This window comes from Phaseolus vulgaris, chromosome 9 (assembly GCF_051622355.1).
Source record: "Phaseolus vulgaris cultivar YP4 chromosome 9, ASM5162235v1, whole genome shotgun sequence".
Taxonomy (NCBI): domain Eukaryota; kingdom Viridiplantae; phylum Streptophyta; class Magnoliopsida; order Fabales; family Fabaceae; genus Phaseolus; species Phaseolus vulgaris.
In genome coordinates this window covers 31,138,049-31,152,092 of record NC_143506.1, presented here as the reverse complement: position 1 = coordinate 31,152,092, position 14,044 = coordinate 31,138,049, and the positions used below count along the sequence as shown (strand labels likewise).

Here is a 14,044-nt window from a genome sequence, read left to right as displayed (position 1 = left end):
ATATTATGATGTCGATACTATGACAAAAAATTGTTTTAGCTTGTTGTATTCTGCATAACTTTCTTCGCGAGGTCGACAATGATGAGTCTCTAATTGAAGTAGATCATGAATTGTTACAAGAAGATGTACAACCAATCCCTACCCATGCTCGTGAGCATGATTATAGGCTAGGGTGTCATATTAGGGACACTATAGCAAACGAAACGTGGGAAGATTATGTAAACAATTAATTTGATGAAAGAATATATTTTATGTTTTATTCCAATGTTTGTCATCCTAACTTTATTTAAGTAAATTAAATGCATCGCGGGAAAAATGTTGCTCCAAATTCATCAGGTGGTTATCGAGAGTTCACTAAGTGGATGACGGAGATGATTCTAATTCTGCTAAATGCAATGATTAAAGAGGTACATCAAGGATGCATAATTGGCGGTAGCTAGACCACTCAGGGATATACTAACATTGTTATGGCTCTACACGAGGCTGGATTATCGGGTATTAAGAAAAATCATGTCAAAAACTGTCAAAAAAGTTTGAAGGACAGGTGGAGGGAAGTACATGATTTGTTTGGTGGATTGAGTGGTAACGCATGGAACCAAACCACCAAACATTTTGAAGCGGAGGATGAAGTTTGGAATGACTTGATCAAGGTACGATGATAAATATATTTTACAACAAATACATTTGACTGCACATTAGGCATAATGTACTAATATGTCACATGTATTTAGGTCAAACCATTTGCGGCGAAATGGCGTGTCAATCCCCTTCTCCATTATAACCTAATGTAGGACTTGTGGTCTAATGACAGAGCCACAAGAAATCGGGTCAGGACAGTCCGTGACATCAATTCACCTCCTGACATAAGTAATTTCAATGTCAACCTTGACGACAATAATATGGATTATATACCCGAGCAACCCAACTTTGAAGAGGCAGATGACTACGTCCCACGGTCACCTGCTCCTCATATTCAATCAAATGACACTCCTTTTCACACTCCCTCAAACACTCCTTCTATACCTTTTGCGGGCTCTGTGGGCACATCCTCATCTCGAGGATAAAAAAAGAAAAGGGCCCACCATGGACATAATTGATGAACATTTTGCTTTATTGAATACAAATATTCAACAATGTGTTTTGTCAATGAAAGATGGAAATCAAAATGCCTCTCTGTTGGTTGACATTGCTCGTGCACAAGCAATCGGAACACAAGATATAACTGTGGAAATTAGACGAAGAAATGACTTATATGCTAAGCATGTACACCATCATCGTCGCCATGCATCGTACAAATTCTCTGAGTCTGATATTTGGGCAATGCTGGTGGAGCTTAACATCCAGGATGAACAAGTCATGGATCAGTGCTACGAGTTTTTATGTGAGCACCCAGGAAGAGTTAAGCAATTATTTGGGATGCCATATGAGCGTCGTATGACAAAGTTGTTTGCATTTATGACTAGGCGTTGATTTCATATATATGTGTCCGCGTTACCTTCATGTCTTTCAATTACATGTTGTCGTTTTATTTCATTTGACTTGTTGTGTAATTTGTCCGTGTATGTTTGTTATTGGATAATTATGATCAGAAGTTTTAGTATTCTAGTTGAAGACTTCTAGTATTGTCTTTTATAGGGTAATGTAATATTCAGTTTATGTTATTGTCATAACTTTCCTTTACTTAAAATTGGGTTTCATATTTCATGTCATGAATATTTCATTTTTTTAGTAATTGCATTATACATGACATCATCATCCCAGAAACGCCACATAACCCGTAAGGGTAAAGCGCCAACAGAAGATCATGTCGTTCCTCCTCCCCCAACAACGGGGATTGAAGAAGTACTTGATTATTCAAGATACTTTACTACAAAATGGAAAATGATGATGTTTGAAAATATGTTTCATGGAAGACCAATCTTATCTCCAAAAGCTATGCATTCTCCAGTTTTTGCTACTCCAGGGTTTGAATTCCAAAACCTTCTGAATTTCCAACGTTTACAACCTTTCCTTGAAATGAAACTTTCGTATTATGAGACTTGGTTTGAGTGTTTTATACAAATCTGAAAATCACACCTCTTGGCGACCTTGCCATTGAGATTTGTGGAAAGCTAATACACATTAATCAATTGGATTGGATGAACATTGTCGATCTCAGGTATGACAATGTTAAGTTAACCCCTGGGACGATCCCTGAGGAATGCAATTATGATTGAGCCTTAGCATTATCGTCCATGATTCGTGAAGATGTTCAAGGTCAGAATGTCAAAAATGCTGGTAGTCTGAAAATGAATAATCGACTATTACATTACACATGAGTGCATATCTTGTGCCCTCGTGAGAGCAACTTCGCACAATTATTAAATGAAAATATTTTCATGAAGTGGTGCATCAAAAATAATATATTGATTAATTGGTCACATTATATCATGCAACACATGATGAAATGTCGGGATAACAACATGTTGTCGGGGCTTTATCAAGATCGCTTGCTAAAAATATGGATGTTATCTCACCCAGAGAAACAATGACAAGATAATCATTCAACCATAAGCACCCCACTAGCATATCTTCAATTCCACCAGTGTCAGGACAAGTCAAAGTTTTCTTCACCTTTTCGATATTGTCCTCTGATATGTCCCATATTTTAGCAGACTTGTCAGCAGACACAATACAATCAACACCTATATACAACATTACAACTATGGATCATACTGTTATTACTCAAAATGTGCATTACAGACTTAAACAAAAACAGACAAGCAAAAAAGAAAAGGAGGAAAAACCTAACAATTCAGCAATTATAACAACCTTTTTATATACATTCCTAAAAGATTACCTAGCCCAACATTGAACTATGCAAATTGTATCAACATGCCTTGAGGTGTCTAGCAATAGTACAAGCAATTTGGAAGACTTTTCTTTATATATTTACTTTTATACTTAAAAGATATTTGGAAGACTTAAAATCCCCTTACACACATCACTAAACTCACCTACTACACTCTGTAGCTTATATAAATATCAATCTACCAATTTGTGTATCGACTCATTTGAGTTTTTAATAAATTTGAGTCATACAAAAATGAACATTACTTGGAAGTTTTTGGATCTTTCAACTGTCTCAGATTTACAAATATTATGAAGTTATGAAACAAACCACAGAATCGTTAACAACACATCCATTTAAAAACAATACAATCCTTACCAGAAGACAAAGAAGGTCCATTTTACCAAGGTTCATTTTAATTTTCGCCTTAATGCTGCAATTGTGAATGTCGATGAGTACAACTGGCACATTCTTTCTGCAATCGTTGCTGCAAAGAAACGAAAATAAAACACACATCAACATACAGAAATAAGGGATCGTTGTTGCTTTGGTTCTCACATCAGTCCCAAAAGCAGTAACAGGATTCACTGATCCAGGGCTTAACTGCCATGGGCCATGCACTCCACATTGCAACACAGATTGCACCAACCAGGGCTCAAAGAAGGGTTTCTGTCTCCAGCAAGGATCTCTTAATCTTTGTTGCTGTTCCTGATTCACTTATATTGTATTTTTTTTAATAAATTTCTTGTTTTGACTTAAAAAAAATAAAAAATTAAGAACCACAATAGATTTCACAAATTAAGAACTAACACAGGGCAAAACAATCCAGCAAGAGATTTCAAAGATAAGGTTATAGAGCACAGACCTGAACAAACTATGGCGGACAAAATTTGAAATCCTTGCGAGGATGCGGTGATGGCAAACAGAAGAAACAATGACAATGGCGGATAGTGAAGGGCGCGAGAGTGAAGGTTAGGTTTAGGGTGCGCAAGAGCGAGAAGACAGTGAACGAAAAAGTGAGTGAAGGCAAGAATGAAGGGCAATAGTGAAGAGAGTGCAAGAGTGTTTCACGAAGAGAGTGAAGGGAAGAGGGTTTTGTGAAGAGAGGGTTTGTGAAGAGTTTGCAAGAGAAAGGGGGAAGAGTCATGTTTCATTTCAAAATCCAATGAAAGGGTTTGTCAAGAGTTAATTAATTGTATTTGATCGGTTTTTATTTTGGAGGAGAATTATCACAGTTCAAAATGTCATATTTTGAATGATAATTGTGGTGGTTATTAAGATGTTGTATTATACAGTTATTTGTGACAGTTATTAATAACCGTCATATTAAAACTGCCACTTTATACACGATTTTTTGTAGTGTAACACGCATCTTGTTGGTGTATGGCTTTGACTTGTCAAATGAGCAAGCAATAATGTTAGGCTGGAATCATTATTTTGGAAAAGAGAGTATGACAAAATTAAATATATTCCAACTCAATGGTGTATGGCAACTTGGTAGGCCTCAGTAGGATGACGAAGAAGATGATGAAGAGGATCAATTGCCACAACAAGATGTTGAAGGTGATCAACCTGAGCTGGCAATCCCCAATCAAACCAAATTGTTAACCCAAATTTTGTCCGGGATACAAAACATGAATACCCGCATTGACAGGGTTGATCAAAGGATATACCAAATTGAGGATACTCTGAATGACATTCGACGTCATCAAGGCCATTGATTGTCTTATCATTATGTTATTGTCATTGTTATTTTTATTTCTAATTTTCATGTTGAACATTAATGAATTTTTATTGTTATTGTTATTTTTGACGTTGAACATTGACAAATTGTTATTTAATATTAAGGTTTTATGGTACTTTTCATGCTACTTATTTACATAATGATTTTGTTTTGAATGCAACTTTTTTAACATTTTATTTCTATTATGCATAAATCAAATTTGGGTTCCATTACCTAATACGGAACTTCAACAACATTGGTTAAGTGACCTTCAATGTCTGTGTATCACAACACATCGTCGTTTAGTTGTATTGGTTGTAGTGTGCGAAAACGTGATTCTTTTACCCATGCTAATGGGAGCACAAATGTCTTCGTTGCTCCTATTTGTGATTGTGGATAATTTGTTGTTTTGAGAATAACAACAACAGAAAAAAATGCTAGAAAAAGTTTTTGGGGTTGTCCCAACTACAAGACAAAATTTATTTAATTAGGTTTGATACAAACTTAAGAATGTTATTTTAAACTTATTCATTGTTCAATTTCATTCTTTTCTTGAAAAAAATTTAGAAGTGGCATGGTTTTAGACTGTAATTTTTTCAAATGGTGCATTGAAGACGTTGTCGAAGAAAAAGATGCAATTATTGTCATACAACGAAATGAAATATGTTTTCTAGAAAACCGTTTGAAGGTATCCACAAGAAGGATTAAAATGTTATTTGTGAGGATGTCTTTTCTTTTTCTAATTAACATTATTATGTTCTTCATTTTTTCATAATTTCAAAATTACAAACAAATTAACATGTGTTTATCTCTTTCTGAATCAAATTTAACGATTTTATATTATATATTTTGACAACTACTTAATATTCATGCTATGGTCTAATGATAATAATTGAAATCCTTATTCATAATAATTTTGTATATAAATATATATATATATAACATAATTTAAAAAACATAAATAATATTAAAATTATCTAAATAAATTAACTTAACTAACAAAATTAATTTAAATTAATAAAATGGAAAATAATAAAATTATATTTAAATATAAAAATTTATTTATTTATTTCTTTGAATTTTACATTATTTTTTCTTTTATTTATAATTACACTTTAATCTATTTTCATTAAATAAAATATGCACAAAATTAATTATCATTTATTTCTTTTTTTTATATACAAGGGTAAATTTGTAATCTTACAATTAACACAATTAAAAATAATTCAAAATATCCTTACACCATTACATTAATCACATATTTCAATAAACTTTTCTGACATATCCACTCCCCACACCCTTTACTTTTCACTTTTCCACACCCTCTAACCAAAGCATTAATGTTTTCTGCACATTTTTTTATGTAAATTTATTGATTGGATATTACTAATTATTTTATTTTAATTTAATACAATAATTTTAGAAAGGAAACTATCTCTCGAAGATGTTTAATGTCTAATATTTATTACTTATACAAACTATTAATTTTTTTTGTTATATATATAGTCAATTTTAAATAATTTTTTATTTATTTGTTTAATTGCATATGTAGCCATCATATATATCATATATTTAATGTTTCAGTGATTTTGATCTCTACTTCAATCCAATATTATTTCAATTGTGATTTTTTTGTTTCTCTATCAATTTTATACCTTTTTTTAATGACGAGATAATATTAAATTTTTATTTCTTTAAAGATTAGAATTAAACCATAGTAGGATATGTCAAATAACATGTCAGTGTTCATATTATCATATAATATGAACAAAAAAATATAAAAATTACACAATTATGATGTATAAAAATTATAAAAAAGTAATATATATATATATATATAATAACTTCTTAGTCTTTAATAGGAAATAGATTTTTTCATAGAAATTTTAAAACGTCAAGAATGTTTAAAATTTTATTTTATTCTATTTTTTATGCACATAAAATCAAATAATAAATTCTTCAAAAATAAGTATTAAGTATACTCATTATTACTAAAGTTTGTTTATAATAATTGAAACTAAACTATAACACCACTGATTTAGTAAGAGAAAAGAATTATTAAGTAAAACTATTTAAAAAATGTAAAATATTTTAAATATTTTCTTAAAGAAATGGATATACTTTTATCCTAAGTTATAAATTAAATAATCAAGTTTCCCTGAAATCTTTGTTAAAAGTTATAATAGAAATATAAACTTTAATATCTGTTTTTATTAATTTATATTTTAAAAAAAAAAATTCAGGAATTTCAACAAGTAATCATTTTATAAAATGCATTTGTCTTAAAATATAAATAGTAAATAACTTTTTCATGAAAAATATATAAACAAGTAAAACTAAATATTTCTTTTTTCCAGGATGGTATTAAATTTTTATCAAATCACATTTTTAGATATTTTATGAAGATAAAAAATTGATATGTCAGTAACATAAATAGATGCATGTTTATTAATCATTTTTCACTTACAAAATACTTTTTATAATTTTATTTAAAATGAATATGATAAATATAATACAAATCGGTCGCAACGATTCCACTTACCATCTTTTCATTTTTCCCACACTTTACTTTTTGTTTCGTATTCTTATTTTCATTCAACACAAGCACAGAATAAAAATTCGGTGAGGAAGTTTTGCACAAACTTGCAAGAACCCGAGTCTGTGAGGGTATGAACACAGAGCATAACAGATTTTGTGCTGTGAAATGGAATTGAAAACACAAACTAAATGTTTTCTTCCATTTGTTGTTGTAATGTTGTAGTTAGAAAAACTTTTTTCTTAACCCCTTTTTTCTATTGTTTGCTTAATACCAAGTATTCAAGCAAGACATTACCTTTTTGTTCTTCTAAGTTCTTCAACACAATTTTTTTTTTTATACTCCTGTTTATAGTAATGCATTTCCAAATCTTTTTGGTTACATGCATTCATCAATACTTTTTCAGTTTTTTTTTTCTTCAAAAACTTTAATATTAAAATTTCTTAGGATTCACCCTTTGTGGAACTGTCTTCTTTTACAGTTCACACACTCTTCCAAGAGATTTTTATTTTTATTTTTCTATACTCCTGCTGATGCTAATGCATTTCCAACACTTTTGAGTTGCATGCATTCTTTTGTTTTTTCTTTTTTCAAAAAATTAGATATTAAAAGCTTTTTAGGACTCACCCTGTGACGATTTGTTTTCCTTTTCAGTTCACACTCTTTTCCAGAAGAACAATGCAGCCACACAAGGAAGATGATAATGTAAACAAAGAAGAATACAAGATCTCATTCTACTTTTATTTTCTTGTTTTTTTATTTGTTTATATTTTTTTCTTATTTATTTATTTATTATTTTTATTGATTGTTTTTTTTTTGCTGTTACTGTGATTAATATTATATTGGTGATTAGGAGGCTGCTGGGATTTGGTTATTTTTGCTGCATTGTGTTGTGTAATTTGTTTGAAATGTCAAAATTTTACATAAATAGTTACTTACTACTTCATTAATTTTGAACAGTGTTATTAATTCTTCCTTAAATAAATCATAAATTTGATAGCTTTTACATTTGAATCATTTATGGATAGTGGGGTTTGACTGATCTTACAAACCAATACCAATTTCTTTTTCACACTCCTTTTTTTTTACAAGGTGATATAATCAATGTGAATGAGTTTTTTTTATGAAAGATACAATTTTGATAGTATGTTCAAGATTGCTACTTATCACATATGAACTTCACTGGTTGTGATTTCATACATTTTAATCTTTCTTAACCATTCATGTTTAGATTTTCCATTTCACTGATAATTACAGTTTGATTCTGATTTTTCATGGATATCGGTTCACCCAATTAATATTTGCACTATACTCTCTGTCCCTTAATTTTAAGAAGTATTAATTTTGTTTAGTCTATTCAAAGAATGGACATTCATGTTCACATTAAGCAAAGAAAAATTGGTGTTTTGTTAGTAAGTTACCTAATTTTTTTAACAGACTTCGACAACCCTTTGTTTTTGTAGAAGTTTGACATTTGAATCTACATATTTATCTTTTGTTTTGCTTCTTAGAATGCAAACTTTTTGTGAGAAGGAAACGTAGAGACACATTTTTTCTTCATTGGTTTAGCATGTTTGCAAGACATTGTACTTAAGACTTTGTTTTTGGCTGTTCTTTGTTGTAGATTTTTTTATTGTTTGTTATTCTTTGCAGGCTGATTGCTGCGATATATGTGGCGCTGTTGGTTGGAAAGAAACACTGCTTACTTGTTGTATATGCAAAGACAGACGTGAACATGCGTAATAATCTCCCACATAACATTCTCTTTTTTTCTACTTATATTTCTTCTTTAAGGGTCTTGATATCTCGTTTCATGTCATTTCCAAACCATTTCAGTTATTGCATGAGATTTAATACCTTAAAAATTCCAAGATACTGGGTCTGTGAGTCTTGCTCGTGTGTGTCAACTTCACCACCTGAAGAGGATCAGGGTATTAGTTCAAGGGCTTCTAAAATGCATCAAACTGGCAAAGCTGCGAAAGTGAAGTCACTTTCAGAGGATGAAGTCATTAGACTCTCTTCTGGTCCAGCAAGTTGTACTTTGCTAAGCTACCGGAAGACTGTTGTTGGGTCCAATTCATCCTTGATTCCATATTCAAATTCTCCTGTTTCATCATCTACTATGGAACTTGGGAAACATCCAAGAGATGATGAAATACACAAGAAAACAATGACTAGTAAACATGCCTCTTTCCCATCATCAAAAGGTGAGAGTTTTTCTCCACCTTTGCTGCCATTCCCATTCTTTTATTTTCTCTTAACATTTATGATACATGTTCTTATTCCCAAAAACAGAATATCAAGTGGAGGTTGACTCTGTCTTTGCTTTAATCTGAGTTGATGGAATTGAAATATTGTGCTTATGAACTTGCGCTTATTTATGGAGTGGAAATAAGTTAGACAATTCGTATGGATCTATGGCCTAACCTGATCTATTTATTTGTATGATATAATTAAACAGAAATAGTCTTTTAATTTAATAACCTTGATTGTTTTTAAAAGAGTGTTATCATAAGTTTACACTAGGAGTTTACACAATTAGTTATATAGAACCAAAGTGTAACTGCATTTTGGAAAAGTGTTTAATGCCTTTGCTTTGCAAATTTACCATGAAATTTCTTATTACTATGAGACAATGAATCTGGTAGGGGAAAAGGTTTAATAGCTTGTTCGTTTTGTAAATAATGATAGGAGTATATACAAGTAGTTACTACTCATAAGTACAGATATTATAATTCCTGGTTTGTGTATCCTATTTTAGGAATATTATTATATACAATTGAAGAGAACAAACTAATTTATAATTTCTCTGGCTTAGTTTTAGGAGAACAATAAATATAATTTAGGATATAAAATATAATTTTGTCTAATGATGTCCAATGTTTTTTCTTCTTAGCTTTTTGGGTGCCGTGCAGTGTTGTTTTTTATTAACTGCGGATAAGTGTGGAACCAGAGTGTGACTAGTTTAGAAAGAATGTTTAAAGCATTTGTTGTGCAGCTAGTTTACCACATGTTTGTTGATTTGTTTGTACGAGTCTATAGATGTTGTAGGACCACCAAAGAAGTGTTTAGGAAAAAATCAGCGACCAATGGGTGGAGTGACACCTGCTAAAAAAGTTCAAATCCATGATCCTCAGAAAGAGAAGCCTGCAAAAGCGGCACCTTTTGAAGCTTTATCTGCAAGGAAATCTTCCCCTATTGTCTTCTCAGGTAGGATACTTTTCTTGTCTGTGTTATATCTGATGTTTTTTTCCGATTGTTTGTTGCACCTATTTCAGTCTATTCGTGGAAATATGGGCATGTATATTACTCACATTACAGTTTTTGGGTTTTGAACCTATCATCTTGTATTTTATTCCTTTGTCTTTTGCTCTGTTTCTCTCTCTCTCTCTCTTCTTTAGGTGGTACCCCTTTTGCTAATGCTGACTGTAACCAGTCTAACATTGAAAAACATGACCAGAGTATTCAGCAAAGCTTAAACCTTGATTGCAAATTTTTACCCTGTTCGATTGCTACTTGGAGGTATGTACCTCTCTTCACTTATCATTGATAACTATTTCCCTTCAATTACTCTTCCTTTAAAATTCACATTAAGCTCCAATCTGTACTGACAGATGAGAATGAAGTCTCAGATTTCCTTTCAATCTTATATTACTATTTATGAATTACAATGATATCTTTCAAGCAGTTTCAGTTTCATCAATGGTTATGCACATGGGTGCATAGAAACTAAATACATTCACATATCTGTAGTGCACTTTTGTGATCTTTTCTCCAATTTCGAATATATATATCAGTAGAAAAAGGTTTGCTAGGTGAGATTGTTATGGGTACCACGTGCAAGTGTCAATCATTTGAGCAAGTATTATATGACACCAGCTTCATTATCTGAAGGTTACAGTTTTATTAATCTGAATTTAACATGCTGTTGACCATTTTCTAGGGGTCAATTCCAAATTATTCATACCGCTGGACTTAGCACATTTTATGATGGGTTTGAAGCCCAACCACCATTCATTGTTAATCGGAAAGCATTTGCATTTTCAAGAGAAATGCCATCGGTCCTTAAATTGGAGTCACATACTGCTTTGAAGGTCTTGACTGACATATTCCAAGATGATTCTCCTAAGCTTCAGGATATTGCATTGTACTTCTTTCCATCAGAACAAACTGAGAGGTTAGCTTTTACTTCATTTTCATTTCCTTTCTCTCTTTTGGTGTCAGCCAGACCAGTACTCATTGTTTAAGCTATTCTGTTTATACATGTTCTCGATGTAGGTCAAGAAAGAACCTGAACAGCTTATTGGGGTTTATGAATGCCGAAAAATCACTGCTGAAAAGTTATATTAATGGAGTGGAGTTGCTGATATTTACCTCAAATCAACTTGGCATGGACTCAAGGGGTATGTAAACTCTTTCATGCATTAAATCTTCTCTGCCACTTCCTTAACATCCTAATCTACAATTCCTTTCAAAGAATATTTGATATCAAATACTAAAATTTTCTTTTAAAAGCTGTGTTTTGTTGAATTTGTTTGTCCAATTTGCCCACATGACTCAACCAGCATTTATTATTACATTTTTTCTTGGCAAAGATCTCATCAACTAGTTTGCACAGGTGATATTACTGCAGTAAACAATGGACAGTTCCTATGGGGATTCTTTCGCAAAAAGAAAATTGATAAAACTATTGAAAGATTTCTTGAAATGGAGCCAGTTAATATGGTGAGACCTGATCATCACCTTGGACTAGTTACACCCAAATTGGAGTTTGATAGCAATCTGGATGTTCCTCCAGGCTTTGAAGAGTTACCAAAAACGTCTTCTTGAAACTTGCTGCGGAAGATCACGACCTAAAGAGCACATGATTTGAGACCTTCATGGTGGTGCAGTGGCCACCTTTTCAAACTTTGAGCAAACTTAATTAGTTGAAATTAAACATTTTTTGGTGTTTCTATACTACAACCTTTGAACTCAGTTAGAAATATCTCGAGGTTTAGCTGGTGTTAGAATTTGAGAAGTTTGTCTGATGAATTTTTGTTATCATTTGTTGTCTTTTTTTAAATTAAAAAATAATTTGTTTCTCATAACATGAGAAGATGAATAGTATTCATTTTAAATGGAGTGAATTTGTTCTAATTGTGAAAATTTTCTCATCGTAATATCTTCCAAATTTATTCCTTCTCTTGTCCAAATTTATTTCGCGGTTACTTTAATAATATTTTCATTGTTAACGGTTTAATATGATATTAAGACAAGAGATTTAAATATTCTTTGTGGAATTGTGATAAAAAAAAAAGAGAGAACAAAAAAAGTCAAAATAGAACCTGTCTCCAACAATTCCAAGAATTTTCATGAGTGAGTTACAAAAATGATAACTTACTTGAGAGAGGCTTCTTCTTCCTGCACCCCCATAATTTTAAATATTCCAACATTAACTTTGATCTATAATTTCAAAAGGGGCTACCGGATATCGGGATCCGGTAATATATTCTGGATTCATGAATCTAGAATTGATTAAATTGTGTTTTCCGGATGAGGGGTGTTCTGGAAGGTAAAAGATCATAAATTGTTGTTTTCCAGAGTGCTGAATCTGGAAGCCTAAATTGCATTATGGATTGGTGGATCCGAAATTGTTTTTTTGTGTTATGGATTCCTGAATCCGGAATACATCACTTGCATTATGAATTTATGATTCTGGACTTGTTTTTTTTGTTATGGATTCCTGAATCCGGAATGGTCTTTTTGAATTATGGATTGTTGGATCCAGAATAATGTTTTTGACTTATGGATTCATGGATCCGAAATGCAATGATTTTGTTTCATTTTTTTTATTTGCAGAAGCATGGACAGTAGTGATGAATTTGAACAAGAATTATATGATGGGGTTGATTTGTGGGATGATGATGATATTGAGAAGTCATTATCCATGTTCTTCATGTTTTTCATCTTCATTAACATGTCTCTTCTAACAGAGGCTGTGGGACGTAGACGATCATCTTGTAAACCTCCTCCCCTAGTTCAATTACATAATTCAAGTTAAACCAAATTACAAACTAATGAATAAGATGTTGAACCAATACAAACAAAAAACAACAAATATAAAATTCTATTGAAACCAAAAGAGAGAAAAAAAAGCATTGTATCATTTCTACTAAACAAATATAAATAAACTATAAACCAAAAAAAAATATTAAAAGAAGAAAAAAAGAAGCTCGTTGCAAATCATATTTGAAGATAGAAAAAATCTTTTTGATGAAGTTTTATATGTTAAAGAAAGAATGACCATAAAAACACAAATTCGGATTCACAAATTTGGAAGCTTCCCGGATCCACAAATTCAGAACCTTCACGGATCCACAAATTTGGAATCTTCCTGGAACCACAAATCTGGGATTTTACCGGAAGCAAAAATTCAAGATTTTACCGTATTTTGTGATCCAAAATTCTATTGGATTGTATAATCTGGAATGGAAGAAAACACTTACGGAAACAAAAATCCATAAATAAAACGGATGTGCAGATCCAAAAGCAAAAAAAATTACTTACCTTTTATCAAGAGCATTCTAAATCACCAACAAAAAATGTGAGATTGAAGGAGAAGGATTTGGAGGTATCGCACTGCTGCTGGAACATGAAAGACACGGCTGCACAAGAGAACATCCTTGCCTGCACCTCTTTAGGGTTTTTTTAGATTAAGGATATTTTTGGAAATTTAAAAACTAAAAAGGATGATTTAGTCTTTTCATAAGAGTGTGGGTGCAGGAAGAAAAATATAGGGTGCAGGAGGAAAAATGTGGGGTGCAGGAAGAAACTGCCCTTGAGAGATCAAAGCTTATGGAGTATATTGGAAGACAAGGGTGTTTCTTTTTAGACCCCCATTAAAGTTCTTCCAGCACCTCATAAAATAGTGAAATGACCAAAATACCTATCTAATCGTTCTCATTCTAAAAAG

At 31.8% G+C, this 14,044-nt stretch overlaps 1 protein-coding gene across 1 annotated transcript; it reads left to right on the top strand.

Moving 5' to 3' along the window:
- The first annotated feature begins 7,741 nt into the window (after positions 1–7,741).
- LOC137821698 (PHD finger-containing protein 6) lies at positions 7,742–12,249 on the top strand. The gene is made up of 8 exons (XM_068626413.2): positions 7,742–7,794; positions 8,743–8,828; positions 8,926–9,296; positions 10,132–10,299; positions 10,491–10,611; positions 11,033–11,266; positions 11,368–11,492; positions 11,708–12,249. Exons 1-8 carry the CDS (start codon positions 7,768–7,770, stop codon positions 11,917–11,919), a joined length of 1,344 nt encoding a protein of 447 aa, XP_068482514.2. The 5' UTR covers positions 7,742–7,767; the 3' UTR covers positions 11,920–12,249.
- The last annotated feature ends 1,795 nt before the right edge of the window (positions 12,250–14,044 follow it).

What these genes read in the sequence shown, in the direction of transcription:
- LOC137821698 (XM_068626413.2), top strand. Translation starts at nt 7,768, where the DNA reads ATGCAGCCACACAAGGAAGATGATAAT. An exon ending in CACACAAGGAAGATGATAAT is followed by an intron (nt 7,795 to 8,742) that starts GTAAACAAAGAA and finishes TATTCTTTGCAG; the next exon opens with GCTGATTGCTGCGATATATG. An exon ending in CCATCAGAACAAACTGAGAG is followed by an intron (nt 11,267 to 11,367) that starts GTTAGCTTTTAC and finishes TTCTCGATGTAG; the next exon opens with GTCAAGAAAGAACCTGAACA.